Below are 25306 nucleotides of genomic sequence, written 5' to 3'. Positions count from 1 at the left end.
TGGTCTTATTTCCTGTTTCCTCGAAATGTTAAAGCTGAGTTCTGTTCCCGAAAATACATTTTGGACATTATAAAAGTCGTGTTGTCGTGCTGTTTTCATAATTACGAATCGATGAAGATGAACGACAACTCGTCTTATTCCAGTGATGAAGAATACTCACAAGGGTAAGTTTGAACTGTTTGAACATTCAGAATTGAACTGTTGGTGAGAGCTTTGTATGTGATTAATTTAAATTTATATAACATGATATATTTTTTTTATTACAGCAATTCAGGTTTTGAAAATGACCTGGTCTTGGCAGAAAATGAAGTTTTTCCGAAAGAGATTTACAACGAGGCGAATGAGCATTTAAACCATTTGCCAGTTTCACCGTTCTTAGAGGATTCATGTAAAAGGTATGACACTAAATAAAATACGTTGGTGTTAAATGACGCTGCCTTAGTGTGTGTGTATGTGTGTGTATGTGTATGTGTGTGTGTGTATGTGTGTGTGTTTGTGTGTGTATGTGAGTGTATGTATCTGTGAAAGTGTGTGCGTGTGTGTGATGTTTTGTCGGGCTTACTTCAGCATAGTAATTTCTCCTTATTTTGTTTGCAGTATTAACCTCGAAGACCAAAATTTTGAGTGGGATGATTTTGATCTCCCAAGGAGTGGTTATTTCCTACCAACCTGTGGTACTCTTCATTTTCAACTCAACGATCTTGACGCTAAGCTGGATTTTTTCGAGGTAAGCATGTGTGTACGTGTGTGTATGTGGTTCACCGTTTATAATAGGTACACCATATCCCTGCGCATCATAAGAGGTGATTCAAGGTTGGTGTCAGGAAGGGCATCCGACCCTATATTAATAATAATAATAATAATACATTTATTTTGTATAGCGCTTTTCAAGACGCTTTGACATGGAACATAAATATGAAATAAATATCTCTCCCCTCTTGTCTTTAATAGAAAGAGATTCAAAACCTGAAGACATCTGCTGAACCAACCTTTGACTTGTGCTGGGAAGAAATTGATGACTTATGCTGGGGAGAAGTTGAATGTATACCTCAAGAAAAATGTTTTAATAATATAAAGATTTTAATGTTTTCAATATTTATATATATTTGTTTTGTTTACAATTATTTAATTCTTAATTACAAAAAGAGAATAAAGGAAAAGGGACAGGAAGGTGCGTCCCCCTCCCTTGGCCCCCCCTCATCCCACCCCTCCCCTCCCCTTGTGTGTGTGGGGAAGGTGGGGGTGGGATGAGGGGGGATCAAGGGTGGGGGACGCACTGGGGGTGGGGGATGATGGGTGTGGTCTGTGTGGGCGGGGTCTGTGTGGGCGGGGTCTGTGTGGGTGGGGTCTGTGTGGGCGTGGTCTGTGTGGGTGTGGCTTATGATTTTTGTTTATTTAATATTTTTTTTATTACCACTAATTAAATTAGCTAATCTGGGTGGGGTGAATAGAAATGTTGTTTAATGAATTATTAGCTTTGTTTTTTGTAATTCTTGCGAGTAAAATGAACCCAAGATTTCTTCTCCATTTAAATCATTTAATTTGTAAGTCCAAGGGACTGTATCCATTACATCAATGATTTTAAATAATTCACGAGTCCATTTTTGTGTATAACCTTTCTCAAAATGGCTTTTCCATTTGTATATCCTTACCATATCACCAACTTTGAACTTGGGCTTTCTCAAATTAATCTCCTTTTCATATTCTAATTTTGTAAATGTTTCTGATGGTTTTGATTTTGTTGATGAATGAACTGTATTATTGTAATTATCTACAATATCCTGAATTAAATACACCCATTTTTGAGAACCGAGTTGTGTGAATTTTTTATATAATTTCTCTTTCAAAGTACGATTAAAACGCTCAATAACAACTGCCTTTCCTTCATTAAAGGTGCTGTATAATTTAATACCCTTCCCCTTAAGAAATTTCATGAATATTTTGTTATAGAACTCTGTTCCCTCATCAGTCCATAACTTCTTTGGTTTCCTTTTATCCCGATCAAATATTAGCTTAAAGGCTAACATTAAAGTATCACCCCTTTTTTTTTTTAAAGGGACAACCCAGGCAAATCTACTCCTCAAATCAATAACGGTTAAAGCATACCTGTATCCCCTGTCATTATTCAATTCAATTAAATCAGCGGACCATATGTGGTCGGTGTATTTAGAATAAACCTTCCTTCTTTTAAACTTTGTGATTATAGGTTTGTGTAATTCTTCAGCCAAAAGCTCCTCAGTCTTGATGACATCATTAGAGCCTAATAGTTTTTTGAGGAATAACCAAGACCAAGTTTCAATTTAGCATTTATCAAATTTCTCACAATAAACCTATCAACTTTCTCTCTCAACGTTGGATTTTGTATCAAAGACAAATTATACAACATTTCGCTGTCGGCTTTATGTTTTTCAGTCAACGTAGTGGTTTTCCCATAAGCAATATCATGCTTCATACACACTTCGTCAACCCTATTTGTAGGTTTAGGCCAAGGTTTAGGATTGTCAGCCTCATCTAATCTTTTATCCAAGTTTGTTCCTGGACCACAGAAAGAATACCCTGGAAGGTGTAATTCCCCTGGAATTCCAGTTGTTGTAAATTTACTTCCTGACAGAAACTTTTGTATGTCTCCTCCTCTTTTAGGAGAGATGAATTGGCACTTTTTAGAGCCACATACTTGACATATTCCTTTTTGATAAACTCTATTATTTTTAGCTTTAACATAAGAGATATTTTTAGATTTAGTTTTCTTTTTACATTTGAGACAATAACTCATATTTATTTATCAGAAAAATTCCGACAGAGTATCAAAACCTTTTTGGTTTTCAACATATACATTTCAATCTTTATTTTTAAAACATAAAGAATCCTAAGGAATGCCTTCACTCTCTCCTCCATTTATTTACAAATAAAAACTAACTAAAGTCAATGACACCAACATCATCAATCACATAATCTTTTCCTTCTTCTTCTTCTTCTTCTTCACCACTTTCTCGTTTAAATCTCCTCCCTGAAATTGAAGACATTGACGTTGTTATTCTTGAAAATAATATTTTCATTAGACTTCTCATTTCTTTATTTTCCTCCTCAGTGCGTTGAGTTTGATTTATTTGCTGTAATACCTTCAATCTTTTATTAATCTCACTGATTTCCATCTTTTTATATTTTTCCTCCCTCTCTCTTTGCTCCCTCTCCTCCTTCTCTCTTTTCTCCCTTTCCTCCTTCTCTCTTTTCTCCCTTTCCTCCCTCTCCTCCTCCTTTTTCTCCCTTTCCTCCTTCTCCTTTTTCTCTCTTTTCTCCCTTTCCTCCCTCTCCTCCTCCTTTTTCTCCCTTTCCTCCTTCTCCTTTTTCTCTCTTTCCTCCTTCTCTTCTTTAACTCCTTCCTCATTTATCTTAGCAATTTTTGATATCAATATTTTCACAGCATTCATTCTTTCTTTATTTTCCTCTTCGGTGAGTTGAGATTTATCTTCTTGCTGTAATACATCCACTCTTTTTTGAATCGCTCTGATTTCCATCTCCCTCTCCCCCCTCTCTCTTTGTTCCCTCTCCTCCTTCTCTCTTTTCTCTCTTTTCTCCTTCTCTTCTTCAACTCCTTCCTCATCCCTTGCTACCCTTGAGTTTAAACCCCAAAGAATATTATACATATACTCATCTGGATTTTGAGATATTCTTGTATCTATAATTATTTTTCTCATAATAGGATACCAATAAGATTTGTTGACGATTTCTAAAAGAGTTTTATATTTCATAACTTTGAGAAGTTCATTTTTATTTAATATTTTAAACAAGTCTCTATTTGTGGGTTTAACAATATCAGTATAAGGCCAGTTTTTTATGACAAAATTCCCATGTATATGCTCCAAATCATAAGGTATGTAATACCGAGCACCCTTTTCTTGTAGGTATCCTTGAATACAAAAATTATAATTCTCTTGTAGTCTTCTTCCTGCCATTTATGTATCAGAAATATATGTGAGATTAATATTATGACAGGTAATACCACCCCATCTTCCCACTACCAAATCGGTTTGTATTCCTCGGCTTTCTATCCTTATCTCATTACCTTCCTTCTTTGTCATGCGAACCATCGCTATACTATCATATATTTTTATTTTCTTAAAATCACGTATTTGTTGTTTACTAATTGTACTTCCACATAAATCCTTATCTTCACCAAGTGGATAATATTCTTCTTTACGAGACTGATTTAAATCATGTAGGTCTTCTATGTTTATTGAAAAAGACCAATTATACCCTAAATCAGGCATATCATACCCCCATTTATTAATTCGCATATTAACTAAATGTCCTTCTTTATAAAATTTAATTGTAAGCAGGTAGTTAAATTCAATGAGGAAAGGTGTATGGTCAGTATAACCAGGTGTTGTGGTTGTAAATTTTACTTGTTTCACAAAACGTGCTGTTTTCTTTAAAGATATATATTGTGATAAATCACTGAATCTAATCAAGTCATTCGCATCTGTAGGGTTTGGATAATTGATTAATTTATAAGTATTCTTCATATTAATATTTTTACTTACACTATATTTTTGTCGTTCAGCCTGTGCCTTTGTATAATAATTTGATAAATCAATATCCTGAGAGGATTTTCCAAAGATAGAACCATCTTTTCCAACATAGGTCATTTATATTAGATAAAAAATGATATCATAAAAATTTTCATTATTGTTGAGTTGAAATAATACATATAAACATAATTGGCCACAACATTTAGAATTAATTTCTTGAACTTGGAATGTTTGATAAACACCATTCTGTAAGAATTGTATTACTTCAACAGGTGGTGGCATACCATAACTATCAAAATAATATTTATCCTGACTATTATGAATACAAACCCAATGAGAACCATTCTGTGTGTCTAAATTCATAATAATATTCTTTGTATTCTTATTTATATGTATTAATTCATCTCTCATACAAATAACCACATTATCAATTTTTAGTGTTTTACAATACTTAGCTAGTTCTATATTTGACGTTGTATTCTTTCCAAATTGTTTAAACCATTTATCCATTTATTTATGAGAAAGATACAATCCATTACCCCGTTTAGTTAGTTTAACACCCGCTTGAGCGATAGAGGAAAGCATATCTCCAACCAACAATCTAGCTTTATCAGGTAGACTTTCAAGTTTTTGAGCAAAATCTACAATTACACCACTTCCACTAATTTGTTTCTCCAACTCCTTGTTATGTCTTTCCAATTCTTTTTGAGCTTTTAGTTGTGCCTTCCTTTCGTTAGCAGTTTTTACCGCTGCTGAAATACCACCAGTCAATGCTCCCGCCGCACTTAAACCAGCAAATAAAGGAATTAGAAACGGGAGAAATCCTCCTCTTGACTCATCTATTGAATATTTCTTTAACATAGGTTTCGTCATTTTAATTTTAAGTGATCCAACATCATTTAGTGTTTTTACTTGTGTGTGTGTGAGTAAAACATCAATTCTTACAGCTCCTTTTCTTTGAATTGTATTAACATTAATAATACAAGGCTTTTGATTTTGAATACAAGATGTTAATTTATTAAGATTGATTTGATTAACATATACCCCAACCATTTATTTATGAGAAAAAACCTATGTGATATTAATCATAACACCATTATCTGTATTAATCTGTAATTCTGTTTCCTCCAAAAGCAAACAATATGCATTAACCTCTTCACTCTCCCCTCTTTCAATGTATAGAGAAGTATCCACTCGATTAGACTTTATAGTTTCCTTTTGAGAACTCAGGTCAATTGCGTAGATTGTATATAAACCTTTAAATGCAACCATATCCAAAATAGGATCATTATTACCATTACTTTCACACACTTTTTGGTAGGACTTGTAGGCTTCCGCATAATCATTTTTTTCCCAATCAATTTCCAATCTATCTCGCGGATAAAATGTGCCATCAAGAGAAACCCGAAGTTGTTTCACCTTAGCATTATCACTCAGCGCATTATTCTTATTCGTACCCTCCTCTCCATCTGGTTTTTTAAAAATGAGCCATAGGTATCGTGGCTTTCCTTAAAGAACACCCAAATTCCAAGTGTAGGTAGTGTGTTCCAGTTTAACGTGTTGACATCTTCTTTTAAGGTATGATACATTTAGCGGTTTCTTTGAGTTAAGTCTTCTATTTAACATCTCCTCCGTTTTAAGATTAGGAGTATATTCATTGATATACCAACACAAATCATTAATAACAAATTTATTATTGTCGCCAAAAGCATTTTCAGCCCCAAAAAGCAATCTATTTACATTATCATTCCTTTGTAGTTGAAATCTAATTTTAAGACCATACAAAACTTTATCATAATCACAAAATCCAAATATACCTTTAAGAGGTACTGCTACGGTAAAACTATTCTCAGCTTTTGCGTCATCATTATACATTGACTTCCTTTGACTATAACCAGGGTCTGTGTTTGTTCCCGTTGACATATCAGGAATAAAGCCTTCAACAGCTCCCTTACCCATTCTATCACCAAACGAATATAGTGTAAATTTCATCATTTCAGATGTAGCAGAGACATAATCAACCGCTTCAACCTCTTGTGTTCCAATATACAGGCGAACACTGTCAAACATTTTCCAGAAGAAATCATTTACGAGTGTAGCATTAGTATTATTCGCAGCCTTAGTGAATTTAAATTTACACAGCAAGAAACTATCAGCTATATTCAAGTAAGTTTGTTGATTATTTATTTCAAAACTTTTTGTTCCGTTTGAATTCCAGTCGGTTCCTGTAATAGCATTTACCTTAAAATAGTCTTCCTTTTTAGTAGAGTTTGAAATGATAATCGTATCATCCAAATCATAGATACTATCAATCGCTTCCATACTTGTATTTATATAGTATTAAAATTGTTGAAACCCTGACCCAAGTATTTTAATGATTTTTTGTCGTTCTTGTGAAGATAGTTGAGTTTTACCTTTTTTAATTTCTTTGATTGCTTGTAATTTATGGGACTCCTTTTGAGCATCTTTTATACTCTTTACAACACCTGCTACATTTCCCATGAGAGAAGCAGTTGAACCAATTAGGTCTTTATGTTTAAGAATGGTTAAACCAATACCCATTAGAGTATCAATTATCCCATCTCCTTTATTTCGAAATTGATGACCCACACCCCGTTGTCTCTTAGGTTTATAGTATCCTTTACCCACATACCTTGTATAGTCTGGTGAAAGGAACATGCCCTCCCCTGTAATTATTTTATATTTTCCCAACTCGTGTTTTCTTACAATAACCATTATTTATTTATTGAAAAACTTCACGTAGGTGAATTCTGATGGATATAATTTCATCATTAAAGGATATCATACGATTATCTTGGTCGGTTATCCTAAAATTTACTCTGTATATGGTTTTTCCTGACACAGGTAAATAGACAAGATTTTTTGGTTCCATATTAAATTTATAACCAATCGGGGTTGAGTATGCACTGAATGAAAATATTGTATTTGTTCTTATTCCATCGTTATAAGCACCATCAATCAAATCACAATGAATTAATACTGAATTTATACCGGAGGATATTTGGATAACATTATCACTGTAAAACGTCCCGTTATTTTCAATCTTTTTTGAAGAGAAACCCAATAGCTCTCTAAACGAATTTTCAATCGTGAAATCAACTTTATAATTATTTTTAAGTTTAATAGTTGATTTTGAAGTGTGTTTTTGAATATCTATTACAATATTTTTTGGTTCATCACCTTTTTCTTTCATAAGGCGAGAGACTTCTGAAGATATTTGAGAAATCTCGTAAGCTCCAGGTGAAACAGTTATAGTTTTGTAGGCAGTGCCTGGATTATAACTAAACTTGTTGTTTTTCTCTGTGATATTAAAAAGGGTATTGTAAGTTTCCATTGACAATAAAGATGCCTCATATGAGGTAAGGGGGTCAAGTTGTAGTGGGTAAGGGAATGAAGCTGTGTAATCGCTCGTTGTGAAATTAAAACTAAGAATTGTGCTTCTCATCTTATTTAATATCTAATAAAATATCTTTGTATTGACATTTATTAATTATTTTCATATTCATCAACTGATCTAAAATGGCTGAGGATTCATTAAAACAATTGTTGTTTCCAGCCTTCTTACTACCTAACAACAATAATAGCCTATTAACTAATTGTGATGGGTCATTTGGAAGAAAACTAACACCCGAACCAAGCTTACTTAAAGCATCAATAATATGTTTCTCCTTCTCATTCTTCTTACTTTTACCAGCAACAGAAACTCCATAATCAAGTGCATTTAACAACTCAATATATACCCTATCTTCCTCTCTTTCCATATCAAGTGGTTCCTCAAAATATTTTGAACCGCTGAATCCGGGGTTTGTTAGAAGAAACATTAATCTTGGAGTTAATTTAACATTTGGTTGAGTAGAACTCAAGAACATCAATTCATCATTAAATATCAATACCTTTTCTTCCACAAGATGAAACACTGCTGGTTCTTCTGTTGGAATGAGACCTGCTCTGGTTTTTGAACCCGCCGAATATTCATTGTTTTGAAGAGCTTCCACAACATAATTAGGGGGTTGATTTACCTGCTCAAGTTTCCGAAATAATCCCTCGTCATCATATTCTAATTCACCAAGTTCTTGTTTTGTTATCTGACTAAAATCTTTGAGCATTTGAAGTTTTTTCGGAGTAAATTCTACCGTGGGAACTGTAGGTGATTGTTGAGTTTTCAAAAGTGGTTTAAAGAATTTCTCTTGTTTTCTTTCAAAGGCTTCTTCACCAGTTAGTTTCTGTCTCCGTTTCTTCTTTATCTCTTCCTGTTGTTTAACAACTTTTGAAACTAATTGTTGATGTTCCTTAAACTTTCTTTCTCTTTCTTCGGTATTCATTTTCTGTATTTATTTTTTGAAAAATATCATTTAATGAATTGTAAAGGTCAATGGGAAAATTTTCCTTTTCTTCATCATTATAGTAAATGTGTTGAAATAAATCTTTTTCTTTAAATATTTCATCAAATTCTTTATTGGTATTAATACGAGTTGTTATTTCTTCTTCACTAATACTTGTATCTCTGCTTTTCATACGTTTGCGTTGAATCTCCTCATCGATATCAAAACCGAATGATAAAATCTTAACTCCATCACCACACAATTGTTTAATAATTTGTCTCATTCCTTCAGGATTAGTTTCTAAAATCCCAAGACCATTAGATTTTACTTTATTTAACTCACTCTTACAATGTGAATATTTTGTAGAACCAAGAGAGACCTCCTCAAATATTTGACCTTCGTTCCTCAATCGCATATGTTCCTCCATTGAAATGTAGTAATAATCTTTCCCTTCTACTTCTCCTGGTCGCTTTGCTCTGGTTGTAGTACTCACAAAACGAATCATAGGGTGTTTTTTAAAAAAACTTACAATCTTTTCATTTTTACTATTCAAGAGTTTAGATTTATGAAAGTTCTTTCCAGAAGCAGATTTACCCACAAGGTTAATAATAATTGTTGTCATTTATATATGTAATTATGTTTAAAATAAAAATACATCCTTTAATATCTCATCTTGTTTCACAACAATATATTTATATTTTCCAATCGTGTGTTTCATATAATTTTCAAATTCTTTTTTACTACATAACGTAGAGCAATTATCTCTCCAAAAATTATTTACATCTATTGAATTTAACTTAAATAAAATAAAAGTATTGGCATTGTTTCTTATTGAGCGTCGAGGGAGTTGAAAATATGACTGACTAAGATAAATACAATTACAAGAAGAATGTCTCCCTCTTGTATAGTAGCTGTCCATTACTGTTTGGTTTCTCTCATTAACACAATCATCAAAGATGACGAGGTTCTTTTTTGATTTATCTAAATCTTGAGGTGAAGGTATATCATCCGTATTATCACTGAGAATACAAGTTATGGGTTTTGGTTTCGATTTTGATTTCTGTGTATCACAAAATAATTGTATTATATCTTCAATATTATAATCATTTAGTTTGTTTTGAAGTTTAAATAAACCGATAATGTCTTCCTTTTTAAGACCTGCATTAAAACCCTGTGAGAGTAGTTGATACTCGGGTTGAAAACTAGACTTTGTAAAAATTATTAAATTATCATAATCTAAAAAATTAGGACCAAGGAGCATCTTTAAAAGTAAACAGGTTTTTCCACATCCGCTTGAACCAACTATTAGACATCTCAATGAATTTGGAATGTTTTTATGGTTATTAAATTTTATCTTATTTTCCCAAACGGGTAAAAAATCATTCATTTATATATTTGGAAAACAAGTCATCTAACTTTTTTTGAGCTATTTTAGAAACTCTATATTTTATCCTGAGTTCGGGTTTAATTTCAAAATAATTCATTATTTTATTTATATAGTATCTTGTATTAACATTTCCATTAAAATTATTTTGAATAATAAATATCATTAAACCCTTATACATTTCCTCAATACAAATAGTCTCTTCCCTTGAAAGAAATGGTGTATTATCATCACAATACTTAACATTCATCTCTCTTATTAATCTTGTAAAGTAATTCATTTTTGGTTCTAATTTAAAAGAGTTATATATTTTTTTATATTTTTTATTATCATTAATTAAAATTAAATCACAGAAAATACATTGTTTATATGAACCCTCATTATTAAGCCCTATTCTATCACAAGCCGGACAATTCTCTAATTTATCATATGGAGAGTCTGGAAATTCTAAATATCCTTCAGAACTTATATTTATGTGGTAAATTTTTGCTTAAACTAAACGCAAGTTTATTCATTAATAAATACAATGTTTCAAAGCACAAAAGACAAATTTCAATCAATCTCTACTTCGGTGGAAGATATAGAAAAATATGTCAAAGATGTTAAATTGAACAAAGATAAATATGGAAATTTTTGGGTAAAACCAGTTATGGAAAATAACATGAGCCCCTCTATTTCATTTAAAGGAAGAGCTCTAACTATACCTGGAAAGACATCCATTAAAGTAAATCTAACAAAAGTTTCTCCTCTACTCCTGGCAATTTATTCAAAGCTTGAAAAAGTGATTGACCACGATACTTTGAAAAAGAATGATAAGACCATTAATAATTCTAGAGGAGACATTTGTATTTTCTTTAATAATCCAAAGGGTGTAGATCTAAGTAAAATGAATGATGTTAATATTTCTGGTGAAATGTCATTTCGTTCTATGATAGTTAGAGATTATTTAAAGATAACTTTTGATATAAAAATTGTAGAGATTGAATCTGTTAATGAAAGAAAGTATATAGATATTGATGGGAATATTTTTCTTGCTAATTAAATATGAGTCAATACAGCAGTGAAGATTTTACTATTTCATTGAACTCGGACGATAGTGATGATAGTATTTCATTGAACTCGGACGATAGTGATGATAGTATTTCATTGAACACAGATGATAGTTATGATACTAATAGTTTGTGCTCAAATGATAGTTATGAGAGTAGCTTTATTGATGACTCTGAGTATGATTCTGAGTATTCATGTGATAGTTATGACTTAGATGATTCTGAGTGAAAAAGTGTTTTAGTTTAAGCACAGCGATATATATAAAACGGAGCTGTAAAGCTCAAAAGTGTTTTATTTTAAGCACAGTGATATATATAAAACACCACGTTTTCTCACGCTATAAATATGGTTTATTGTGATACTTGCGAGAAGGAAGTAAAATATTATAAACAACATATTCTCACCGCAAAACATACATACAACATTTTAAACAAACTTTCCCCTCTTCCACCTGAAACAAAACACTGTTCTACATGTAATAAAAATATCCTCAAGAAAGGCTTCAAAATACATCTTAAAACAAATCTACATTTATCAAATTTTATCACAACTAAAAACTCTGATGGAGCATTCAAAGGACATATTAAAATAAGAGTCTTTAACTTCAAACCTCCTGAACCAGAGTCTATAGTTGATGCTGTAGAAATAGTTAAACCTGCTGTTCAAACGTTGATTGAAAAAACACTAAAGGAAATGAAACCACTTAAATTTTATATGGGAGTAAAATTAGAAATGACAAAGGATGAAGGAGTTATAGATGCACCATACATGAGAACTGAGCCACACTTTATATCTTCATATCAAGATTTTAAAACATCAGGAGTCTATGATGAACTTATTAAACAAGAGCAAGATGTGGATAATTCAATCGTAGGAAGTGGATTCAATATAGGAAAAATTATTTACATAGACATTCATATTCTTAAATCAGATCCTCTAAAAGCTTCTTCTTACATTGATTTACCCAGTGTTATCAAAAATAGAAAAGCAGTTATCAATATCAAAAATAAAGACAATAAATGTTTTCTCTGGTCTATTTTAGCACACTTACATCCTCCACATTTTCATGATGAAAGAGTATCTCATTATAAAAAATATGAGAATACATTAAATACGAAAGATCTAAAGTTTCCGATGACTTTAAATGATATTCCTAAATTTGAAAAGATGAATAATTTATCAGTTAATGTTTATGGTCTAACAGAAACAAACAACATTCAGGTTTTAAAGCTTTCTGACAATTGTAAACAAACTCATATTAATCTTCTATATTTTAATTCAGACGAAAATTCACATTATACATACATCAAAGATATTGCTAAATTAATAAAACCACAAGTCTGTAAGAGAACAAATAAAATATATATTTGTTTGCGTTGTCTTAACTTCTTCAATTCACAAGAAAGATTAGATAAACATTCAAATTATTGTGGCGAACATAAATCAACGGTAATCAATATGCCTAAAGAAGGCTCAAAGATCACATTCAAAGATGAAAATAAAAAGATCAAACATCCATTTGTTATATATGCTGATTTTGAAAGTATTTTAGAAAAAATTGATACTGCTTCTCAAGATCCAAAAGAATCATACACAAATAAATATCAAAAACATACTCCTTGTGGTTTTTGTTATTATATCAAATCATCCGTTGGTGATAAATATAACAAGTTAGAGATGTATAGAGGCTCAAATACCCCAGAGGAGTTTGTGAAACGACTAGAAAAAGACTGTGTTCGATTAACCAAGATAATGAGAGAAACCAATAAACCAATGTCCTTAACAAGTAAAGAAAAAAGGGAATTTATAAAAAACAATGTCTGTCATATTTGTGAGGAGAAAATTGGTAAAGGTCTAAAGGTTAGAGACCATTGTCATCTCACTGGTAAATATAGAGGTCCGGCTCATCAAAGTTGTAATATTAATTATCAACTCCCCTCTTTCATTCCTGTCTTTCTTCATAACAACGCTCATTATGATACACATCTATTTATCAAGGAACTCTCAAAGACTTCTGGAAGTATCTCAGCAATTCCAAACACGGATCAGAAATACATTTCATTCACAAAAACAATTCACACATCTCCTATTACTCATATCAGATTTCTTGATACATTTAAATTCATGGCAAGTCCATTGGTTAACTTGGTTCAAAATCTAAAAGAGTTTCCATGTCTTTCAGAGTATTTTTTAGATAAAGATTTTCTAACACAAAAGGGAATTTACCCCTATGACTATATGGACTCATTTGAGAGATTCAATGAAACACAACTTCCTTCAAAATAAAATTTCTATAACAAATTAAATAATAGTCATATATCTGATAAAGATTATGTACACGCACAAAATGTTTGGGAAAAATATAACATCAAGAATCTTGGCGAGTATCACGATTTGTATCTCAAAACTGATGTGCTTTTATTGGCCGATGTATTTGAAGCCTTTAGATCTGTTTGTCGCACTGGATATGGATTGGATCCTGCTCACTACTACACAGCACCTGGATTGGCCTGGAGTGCGATGTTGAAAATGACAAAACAAGATTTGGATTTGATAATCGATGTTGATATGCTTTTGATGATTGAAAAGGCAAAAAGAGGTGGAATTTCACAAGTCTGCTCGAGTAGATACGCAAAAGCAAATAACAAATATCTTCCAAATTATGATCCAACGAAAGAGAGTTCTTACTTGATGTACTATGACGCGAACAACCTGTATGGCTGGGCAATGTCTCAGGCTCTTCCTTCTGGAAAACTTAGATGGGTAAAGGAAAAAGACTACAAAAACGTTTTACAAGATGTATGTATCTCTACACAAAAAGAATTGGATGAAGAAAAAGTTGGTTATTATTTTGAAATTGATTTAAAATATCCAGAGGAACTCCATAACCTACACAAAGATCTCCCATTTGCTTGTGAGAAAGAAAGTCCAAAGAAAGAATGGTTGAGTGATTATCAACGATCGTTTGATATAGGTGAATCAACAGAAAAATTACTTACTACATTATATAACAAGAAAAATTATGTTCTACACCAAAGAAATTTGCGACAATATTTATCAAAAGGTCTAAGAGTAGAGAAGATCCATAGGGTTCTAAAGTTCAATCAAAGTCATTGGTTAAAGGGGTACATTGATTTTAATACACAAAGAAGAACAGAGTCAAAAACAGATTTTGAGAAAGACTTTTATAAATTAATGAATAATGCGGTCTTTGGTAAGACTATGGAGAATGTGAGGAAAAGACAAAATATCAGACTATCAACATCTTGGGAACAAGCATCAAAATTAATTAATAGACCGAGTTTTACTCGAGCTGAGGTCTTTACTGAGAACTTTTGTGCGATCCATTTGATTAAAGAGAGTATTGAAATGAACAAACCTATTTATATTGGAACAACAATTCTTGATTTATCAAAGTCATTAATGTATGATTACTTTTATAATAACTTGAGGAAGAAATATCAAAATGATGTTAATCTACTTTATATGGATACAGATAGTTTTATTTTGAAAATTAATACCAACGATGTTTATTCAGACATGAAAAGAGACATTAATATCTATGACACGAGTAATTACAGTCCAGAGAGTGAGTTGTTCTCTTCTAAAAATAAAAAGGTGATTGGAAAGTTCAAGGATGAATTAGGAGGAAATGTTATGAGTGAATTTGTGGGATTGAGGTCAAAGGCTTATGCTTATAAATACATTGTGAATAACGTTGAAAAGACTGATAAGAAGTTAAAAGGTGTAAAGAAAAATGTTATTAAAGAAACAATAAACTTTAAGGATTATTATAACTGTTTAACAACAAAGAAAGAAGAGTTTAGAAAGATTAATGGAATAAGAAGTTATAAACATCAATTATATTCAGAAGAGATAAATAAGAAAGCATTGGGGGCTTTTGATGATAAGAGGTTTATTTTAGAAAATGGAATTGATAGTCTCCCTTATGGTTATATAAGTATATAAGTGATAAGATATATATAAGTGATAAGATATATATAAGTGATAAGATATACATAAGTGATAAGATATACATAAGTGATAAGATATATATAAGTGATAAGTTAAAAAGGGGGGGGGGGGGTTGGGGATTTTAACGGGCTACCGCCGCCTTTTTTACTATTATATAAATGATAGAACCAAGTATCAACCAGACTAAAGAGTGGAGGTGTAATCAACCTTGGTATATAAATGGAAAACATAATGAATGTGAAAAATATCAAATAGGTATAATTGAAAAGGCAACTGGTAAAAAAGTTCACAAAACAAATAAGAGAATTAATTTAAATACCGGTGAGTTGGGTAAAAAAACATGGAAATATTTTTGAGTGGACGGAAAACTTTGATGGTTGTCAGGAAAATATATACTATAATTTTAAAATGGTATGTGGCACTGGAGGTGCTCAAACAAGAACATTGAGGGAGGTTTACCATTTTATCTTAGCTCAGTTAAAATATCTTGAAAAAGAACCAAACTCAAACCTCTTCTTTAATAATATATTAGATGGTGATGGAAGTTGGAGGCGAAATAAATTATTTCCTACACATAAACAAATATTTGTAGGATCATTGTTTCAGTGGTCTACTCGGGATCATTGATAGTAAGAGTACCATAAGACCAAGGGGGAATCCTAGGTTCATAAGGGTAGAGGGATCACAGGTGTTTAAGTGGTCTAATGAATAAGGATAACATGTCAAAAGGTTAGAAGGTTCGTAAAGAACAGGGTGAGAGAAATAGAGGTCTTTAGGGGCAATGAGGGAGGGAAAGAATTAATATGGAAGTGAATGGGTCAATGTTTGAGTGGGTCAAAGATTAATCTGCCAGATGATATGTAGAAGAAGGATGATAGGTCTATAAGAGAAAACAAATATTTGTAGTGTTTGAGTGGTCTAATGAACAACATTAAGGATAGGTACTACAGACAAAAGGTTCATAAAGATGAGGGTGGGAGAAATAGAGGTGTTTATGATTTTTGAAAAAGACAAGGGGGTAAATGACATTAGATAGGGATTTCCCATGTTAAACGGAGGTGTCCCAGAAGCAACATTATTACACTACTGACCTGACAGCCTCTCCCTGAGATTCTGCGACAGCCAGCATGTTGTGACCTGTCATGCTGTGCTGGTCTATGGATGCGGGTCGAACCGCATGGACAGGGATGGATATAGCCGACTGGACAACTATTGGAGCATCTGTGGAATGTGATGGTGTGAGAATGATCTTCCACAGATGTTCCGTTGTGATTTGTGGACTTTCGGCTTGGGAAGAGAGCCATGCGATGGAATCAGGGATTTGTAACGAGCCAAGCATATGGGCCATGCTCAGCTGGCATGTGTATGGGAAGCACCCTTCTTTGGTGAAATTAGTGAATTGTGAAAAATAATTGGCATAGGTAATCTGAGGGTTAGATGCAAATTTAAGGGAGAATTTTGTGAAGAGGAATGGTGGACACTGCACAGTGGCACCATTATTGATCCAGGTGTGTTAGACTAAAGTGTTGGAGGCTGGAAAAAATTGATAGGTTAGTAGGAAACAGCCTTCAACTGGCTGCGGGGCCGACGGCGCCGATATTTGGGATGCAGGATTGTGGTGATGTAGTTGGGTAGGCTGGAGGTCAACGTGGTGCTGAGCATGTCCAAGGTGTGTGGACCATGTCTTCTGGATGAGTGTCCTGGGGGAGCATGGCTGTCAACTAGACCTTTGGTGTGGTCAAGTGTGGGTGGGAACTCAGGGCTGCAGTTGTGTGGACTGGGGTGTGTGCAAGGTGCAGGGGACGTGATGTGGATGCCACGCACTGCGACCGTTCCCCCCCGGGTCCGAGGTTTTGGGAATGGTAGAGTTGGCAGCAGGTGCTCACCACATTGGCCAGCTGGGGCTAGTGGCGCCATGTTCCTCACAGTGGGCAAAAGGATGGATGGTGGGTCGCACCCTTCTGGAGACTCATGGGCCATGTTGGCGTTTCGGCTGCTCAGCTTGTCCCGATGGCTCTTGCACGGTAGAGGTGCGGAGTTGTCGTAGCCAAATGTAGTCGTGTAGTAAAGAGTACCAGAGGATGTGGATCCACATAGTTGTCAGTACAGAAGGGATAAAAGAGCAATTTGGAAGAGTTGGATTGGCCCTATAGGATACATTTTGGGATTTTGTAGGGTGGATGGCACTCTTGGACCTGACCAACATGCAAATACCTGCACTTAAGGTAAATGCCTTGTGGTTACTGCCCTAGGGTTCAGTACTTGCTTGAGGAAATTGGGACATGTGGAATTTGGACTCGGGGGTGGGTGAGAGTGATGGCATGGCCGGTGAGGGGATGGAATGTGTGCTACAAATGGTCTTGTGGGTGGTGTTTGTTTATGTGTAGAGGTTTCGTGTTTTTGTGTGGTCTCGAGGATGGAAATTGAGTTATGATTGGTATGGTAATTATTGAAATGTTTGTGCATTGTGAATGGGAATTTCACATGAATGCAGGCCAAGATAGTACCTTTTTGTGAGATCTGTGATAGAAATATGTGGTTGAGAATTGAATGGCAGTGGGGGAGGAAATGTTTTTGTGGATTTTGTGGGTGGGGAAGGTGTGTGTGTCCGCAGGTACGGATCAAGCTCTGGAACAGCGGTGACTGCGGCCCCCTTTGCGGTAATTACCCATGACAGCCAGTGGTGTTTGGAAATTGCGAGCCCGTCGGTGGTGGGGGTCTGCTTGGGCGCCCTGGGGTATGAGACTCCCGGCGACCCGTGAGGCTGTGTGGAAGCCTGAGGTGACGGAGCCTGGTGCGTGGAGACACCCCCCGCCCCCCTCCCCACCGGCGGGACGACAGCGTAAGGAGCTGTTTGGCTGTCAGGGAGCCAAGAGTTAAAAGGGGGGGGGGGGGGGGGTGAAGAAGTCGTAAGTTGGGCGACTTGTTTTTGGGACTGCGGGCACCACAGCCTGAAGCGCCCCCACCATCTTAGTTGTGCAGTACCTCCCCGCTGCCTCGTTGAAAAATGCACATATGTATATGACATCAATGCCATGGTCCTGCAGGGGGGGTGAGATATGTGCCTTGATGATTTTTTGTGTTTTTGATGATTACTGAAATGTATTTGAATGGTTATGGGTTTGTGTGAATGAAGAGGCGAAATCCACCAAGCCATGTCACTCACCTGTAACACCAGGACAGGGCCCGCAGAAATTTGGGGGCGCATTGGGATGGCCCCGCAGGTAACGTTGAGTCTTGTGACATCCACCGGGGGACGCAGTCTACAGGAAGGGGTTGTACAAATGTTTTTATGGAATTTTTGAATTTTTGCAACGGTTAAGTTTTGGGGTTAAGGTAGATGTTTGTGTGCTTTGTTGTTTCTCTTCATCCCCAGGAGTTAGGAAAAAGGATTCTGATGATTGTACATATTTGCATGGTTTCTTAAGGGGGTAGAACGATAAGGAGGATAGGTAATTAGCTTCGGCTCACTTCCCACAGCCCTCCTCATTTATTTAATAGGTTTATTAAGTGTGAGTCGGTAAGTGCTAAGACTAGAATGTTAGCGCCTGCAATGAACCTTGCAGAGCTACGGTTCCGGGGGGCGGGGGGGGCTGTGTTACGTTTGTGGGGGTAGGGATACTTTACACCAGGTAGATTTGTGTAGGTGATGAGGCGGAAGTTGACCAACTGGAAGGCCGGGGTAAGAAGCAACTCACTAATTGGTAATGGGAAGGGCGAGTAGGACTGCATCACGAGAGTGGACTGCGTGTGGATTGGTGGAGAGCTGGACAATGTAGGGGTGGCCTGCGGGCATTAGTAGAGCGGCACAGATGACGTCATGAGACGGTCAATAAAAGGAGACTCGGACCGACATTTTCTCTCTTATTCTTGTCTCTCTCGCTTCCTTTTGCCCTTTCACCTTCCTCTTGCCCCTCACCTCTCTTGCTTATTGGTTCAACTCTTGGCTCTTTGCTCTGACGGTGGTCCTTTGTTCACAGGGAAGGCTTCATCGCGGCCAGGAGATTGACGCGCAAGAACGACGAAGACAGGCGCGGCTGGAAGAGTAAATCACATGCCTGCCTGCCTGTTCGTTCGCTTCGTGCATCGGGCCAGGAGTGAGCGGACTGTGCAGCGAGGCCTGGCTTTGTGCGTGCGTGCCAAACGATGAGCGGTTTCCCGCCAACACCAGAGCCGCGTAGAGACTGCGCGCTGGGGCCTGGAAGAATTCAGGCAAGACGCATGGCCAAGTTGAGCTAAGTGCCACGATAAAACATACTGTTATTTTACTTTCATTATCTTACCCTTCGTCTGTGTTCAAATCTGTTGTGGGGGACGTCCCATTTAGAAATTTAGTTTACCGTCGCGTTTTCTTGGTATCGGCATCCGTTTTAATAAACCTGTTTCTTTTTGTACATTTAAACCCATTTTGTTTGAATTTATTTTTCGCAGGTTCGGGAACTGCCGGCGGACAACAGGTAAGATCCTTCATCTTTCCCTCCCCTTTCTTTCCCCACATATATAAAATCCGCATTTGAACTGAACGCCTCGGAGTACGCTCGATTGCCCTCCGTGACTTTCCCAGTGTTAACTGAGAGCAGTCACACGACAATATATACATATAATATATTTGAATTTATTAAGCGTAGTTGCAAGCACCCCGCAGGTGTCGGTCCTTACCATTAATTCAGAGCATCTCCATGGGAGTTAAAACCGTTTCGGTACATCGCAGGATTTTAACGTCCCACCGCAACATGCTTGACGTTAGTTGAGTAAGTGCAGAGTGAAAGCAGACTGAAAGTTGAGTGCAGACTGAAAACTTTTTTTGTGGAGGAAAAATATCTAGCTTTGTTAGACGACCGCACCACTCCCCTAGAAGGACGACACTTATCCCCTAGACAGTTGTTGGCATGAGTACTATATATATATATATCTTGGCCCAACCACATCTACCACTTGGGTATATATATATATATATGTATATATATATATATATATCTAGCTATATATATAGATAAAACTGTGAGAAATAGTAGAAACTCCACAGTACGAGCAGGGCGTCTCATTTGCATTAAATAAATAATCGGGAAGTTAAATCAGACGCGGACGTAGCTTCAGGACGTCGATCTTTAATTTGACAAGCTTTCGACCAACAAAGGACCAACGACTAAGAAGAAGACATATATAGTACATATTATCCTCAATTATGTACTATTACTTTAATTAGCAATTCCCCAACAAAGGTAAACACATTACTAAATTCCAGTAATTACATTTACCTGTGCTTTTCGTTCGTTTGGTGTACAACAAAAGAAGGAAAGAACAGTAAGCTTTAGCTCATCATAACATATAATGTGTCTTTGAATCAGGTAGTTTATAAACTTTACAGTTAGCATTTTTTGGTCCCACAGAATGTGAGTATGATGCAAACAGAGCGCATTTACGAGCTGTGTGTATAGTCTGTGCCCACCTAGTCCTGACTACATTTAACCTGTTTGTCGGATCGTTGCTTCCCAGGTAAGGTGTTGCATCACAATTCGTGCCGTCCCTCAGGTGTACGTAAAGCCACGTGTGTGTTCAGTTCACCAAGTTTTTGGCGAGCGCTCGCTATGCTAACTATCCAAATTAACTCCTGTCGAACGTCAGTCAGTCTTGGCCAGCCGGTTCGTGAAAGACTTGCGCGAAAAACTTTCCGCAGTCAGTTCATGAGAACGTGGGAAAAAGTGTGACCGTTCAATGTCAGAGTTCAAAGTAGGCAGGGTACGGGGTGCTTCCACCACATGTGGAACTCACACCAAGTGAATCCAGATACACACGTACGTTACGTCAGCACACGTTTGACGGCGTACGTCACCGCGCACTTTGCCATTTCAGAAGCCCCACTTTTAGGATTAGGATGTAAATCCGTTCGCTAATGCGTTTATGTTGTGACGCTAGTTCGTCGTCACGTGGAGCGATGGGAGTGCGCATCTGGCGACTGCGACACAAGTCACAGACCAGAGATTTCACCACTCACCACCAGCCGGTTGCCTTCGCTGGAAAGTCTCTCTGGGTCGGACATCGGGTCGGGACTCGGGACGACGTCTTGGCTGAGCCCATGACAAGTGGACAAAAGTACAAACGGCCTCGCAGGTAACACTAAATAAATGACTTTGTAGTTTGTATCCAATGTGCGTTGTGGTGTTTTCAGACGGTGTATAGGTAGCACGCTTTTTGTTCATGCGAAGCAAAACGAAAGAATTTCTAGATTCTGAATCATGAATGTGGGGGCTTTATCAACTGGATGTATCCTTGCAAGATTTCTGTCTTAGAACATGCGTCAACCACCCCAACCACATGTTGCGGATAGCTGAAAGACCCTCAGATATGAGGGTTAGCTGTGTAAGCAGTCAGGGGCAATATGACGGCGATTGTTGAGGGTGAAGTGGGGCAACAGATGGAATGGATGGTTATCCTTACAAAATGCTTAAAATACGCAATGACACAATCATCACACAGCGGGTCCAATGTGCCATTAAACCTCGTCCGCCACTGTACTGTAGGTTATCCATGGTCAAAGCAAGACCAGGAGAAGGAAAACTAGCGTCTCCCTCCTCATGTCAATTTTCCTCTTTTTGTCCTTTTTTTTTTTAATACAAAGTCGAAGCTAACTCATACTTTTAGGTAATATCTTACTTTGTAAAGTGAAAGTTCAAATATTAAAGTCAATTAAAATGCATTTCGCATCATCCTTGAACTTCACCATGAAAAAACCCCTTTCGTCCCTGAAAAGACCCCTAGCATGTATGGCTCTCTGTCATAGATCTACGACTACGAATGCAAAAATCACCAACAAAAACGAAACAATTGTATGTTGTGTGATATCCTTTACCCACAGACATGGCTGAGATCCACCTGTCGTTTGCGGGGGCTGGTTTCATGGGAATCTACCACTTGGGTGCATGTGCAGCGCTGTTGCAGAATGGACGTGCGCTGCTGGCACGTGTACGAGGTTACGCAGGGGCATCAGCTGGGGCACTTGTTGCAACTGTCCTGCTGACATCACCTGAAAACCTATCGGTCTGTCGGCATATCTTGGCCTAGATTTCCTATACGTACTGTGGATGATTTATTAAATTTGCAAAGTCAATGATGCAAAAGCACCTGTAGACATGCAAGCCATCTGTATGTGCCACAGCACAATTGTTGATGCTTATTTTACTCTATTCCTCTGAGAGCGTTCACTTTAAGGTTAAAGAGAGATTGTTCTTTTTATAGAGTGCAAACAAGTTTCTGATGGAGCTGTCACAGAACGTTCGCAATCAGCCTATCGGAGCCATCACCCCAGGCTTCGACTTTCGTGCGCGACTGAGGTGAGGTTCTTTGCAGCTTTGGCATCAAAAGCCAAATATTACCCCATCCATCAAAAATGCCTGACTTCTGACCACTTCCATTGAGCTAAAAGTACAATTATATTTTCGTTTCCCGTGTACAGGTTGGTGCAAAAGTAACACACCATAAGGTTAAATTACAGTAAATGTTCAAATTTTTGGCCATTGACTTGCAAATACTTTTAGATGTTTTAACATTTCTTAACACTGTCTCAAAATGCTTCGTTTCATATAGTCCAGGAGCCAGAATCTGCTCAAAATGGTTTCGCGCAACACCCACTACACAATTGGTTTGTCACTTCCCGGTGATTGGGGAACATCTATAGAACAAATCCAGCCCTGATGTACAGTTGAATTGTGGCAGCAACAATAAATGGCAGCCACTTTTCTATGAGAGGGGTGATGTCCGAGGGGTAAATCTGAGATTTTGACGGATTTCATTTGTTTATTTTTTCTCAAGACAAGACAGCTGCCGTCAGTGCAGATCGAGATATCTTTGGCAGATTACTCATTGTTGCTAAAGCACGTGATGTCAACCTCAAGGAAGTCCTCGCACATGAACTATCATCTGTGCCTTATGCATTGGCACATTCTGACGGCAGTATGCGTAAGAATGCGACGAGTGATCTGCTAGCAGAGTTGGAAACAAAAGCTGATGTGTTGCCAAATCTTCCATATAATGAAGCACCACTACCCACTGCTAATGTCATTGATGCGATGGCATTGGTCCAAATGGTGAAATCTGGCGGCACTAAGACATTTGGCCAATTGGCAGAGAAGTATTATGATCTGATATCTGCACCATTTGGGAAGAATGGCTGCAACAGGGTAGATGGGGTCTTTGATCGCTACGATCACCCTTACTCTATCAAGACCGGAGAACGCATGCGACGAGGGTCTTCTACAGAACTGGAGATTAAGATATTGGGACCCAGTACACCTCTACCTAAACAATGGGACAAATATATACTTAATCCAAACAACAAAGCAAATCTATGTGCATTCCTATGTGATCGATGGTGCCAAACTGCACCAGAAAAACTAGCACCAGGCAATCAGCTGGTCCTCGGTGGTGGCTTCGAGAACGGAAAGGAGTGCAAGCTGATCGTAAGAGGGCATGTGACTAAACTCTCACCTCTGGAGTCTGACCACGAAGAAGCAGACACCAGGCTTCTTCTGCATGCTCACAATGCGTCATATGACCACCCACAGGTGATCGTGCAATCACCAGATACTGACGTTGCAGTCATATGCATACACATGTACGCCACAATGGGATGCCAAAAACGTTGGTTTCGTACTGGAATAAAGCAAAAGTTACGACACATACCAATCCACGAAATAGTCTTGGCCATTGGTCCAGAAGTATGCAAAGCACTCCCATCATTGCATGCACTAACAGGAAGTGACACGACGAGTGCCTTCAGTGGAATTGGTAAGAAGATAGCTTTCTGGAAACTTCAGGACGGCAAAGACCACCAACAGAAAGTGTCACAACTGGGAGATATTATCCCACCGACAGAGGATACTGTCCGTGCTCGTGAACGGTTCATATGCTCCCTGTACACAACAGCTCGGGCAGCAGGTGACACGGCGGACGAAATCAGATATTGGATGTTCTGCCAGAAAAGGCAGAAGAGTGAATGCCTCCCACCAACATCTGACAGTATTAGGCAACACATTTATCGAGCTAACTATCAGTCATTCATCTGGAAGAAGTCATTGCTCCCCAACCAAGCACTACCAAAGCCAGATGGTAATGGATGGAACATCGAAGATGGAACTCTCCAGCCCACCCTCATGACCAAAGACCCTGCTCCAGTTGGACTAGTTGAGCTGACCGCGTGCAAGTGTAAAGTGTCTGCATGTCAACGCAGCCACGTATGTGCCTGCAAGAACAATAACATGCCATGCACAGAAGCCTGCACTTGCATGGGAGGTGAACAATGCAAAAACCCAAACAAAGAACCTTCCACAAGCGACTCAGAAGATGATGATGAGGAAGATTAATGATGACATTTTCGTGATTTTATACCACTTAGAGGATGATTCAGTAGCAAAATATGTGTTTATTTTAATAATACAACAAATCACAGTTATATGTTAACATTGTAATGTCCAGTGAATGACTATGGTTATGATACGCAGCCAGATTTGACCTGGTGAGATATTTTTGCTGAGATTACTTGTGGACTTTTGGTCATAACAGGAGTGGGGTTGATGATTTAAGGGGAAATGAAATCTATATTTTTCTGACTTTACTTAAGGATTGTTCAATTTTGTTTCTTGAAAAGATCATAAAGATATATCATATTACAACCATAACCGCATTTGAACAACGTAAAGATGATATTGCATAATTACAGTCGAAAAGCAAAAACTACATATTTCAGCGATTTTGTGTGTTTTGGGTATAATACAAGGTAGAATAATAATTTATTTTTTTTAATCATACTTGAACAGCATAACGAAAATCCCCTCATACTTCCCACTATCCTTTTAATTATAATGTTGAAGAATCCCTATTGGAAGAGCTGAAAAAACAAAAATAGAAAAAGGAATTCTTCAATTTCGAGCTTTACGCGACCCGCTTAATAGAAAAGTGGCTGCCATTTATTGTTGCTGCCACAATGTAACTGCACATCAGGGCTGGATTTGTTCTACAGATGTATCCCA

General features: G+C 36.9%; 1 protein-coding gene across 5 annotated transcripts in view; it reads left to right on the top strand.

Moving 5' to 3' along the window:
* Positions 1-25306, top strand: part of PNPLA4 (patatin like domain 4, phospholipase and triacylglycerol lipase) — a 101348-nt gene that overhangs the window by 37964 nt on the left and 38078 nt on the right. Inside the window, exons 1-6 of one of the 5 annotated variants that reach the window (XM_068124378.2) lie at positions 16388-17941; positions 19262-19493; positions 19713-19738; positions 21198-21392; positions 22138-22319; positions 22518-22612. In XM_068124378.2, coding sequence (XP_067980479.1) covers positions 22140-22319; positions 22518-22612 — 275 coding nt within the window. In that variant the 5' untranslated portion in view covers positions 16388-17941; positions 19262-19493; positions 19713-19738; positions 21198-21392; positions 22138-22139. Of the gene's footprint in view, positions 1-16387; positions 17942-18890; positions 19494-19712; positions 19739-21197; positions 21393-22137; positions 22320-22517; positions 22613-25306 lie in introns of those variants that run through there. The other 4 variants (XM_078783213.1, XM_078783214.1, XM_078783215.1 and 1 more) reach the window with 4 other exon arrangements.

The sequence above is a fragment of the Myxine glutinosa genome, chromosome 8 (assembly GCF_964187855.1).
Source record: "Myxine glutinosa chromosome 8, kmMyxGlut1.1, whole genome shotgun sequence".
NCBI lineage: Eukaryota > Metazoa > Chordata > Myxini > Myxiniformes > Myxinidae > Myxine > Myxine glutinosa.
This window is presented reverse-complemented; position numbering and strand designations above follow the sequence as displayed.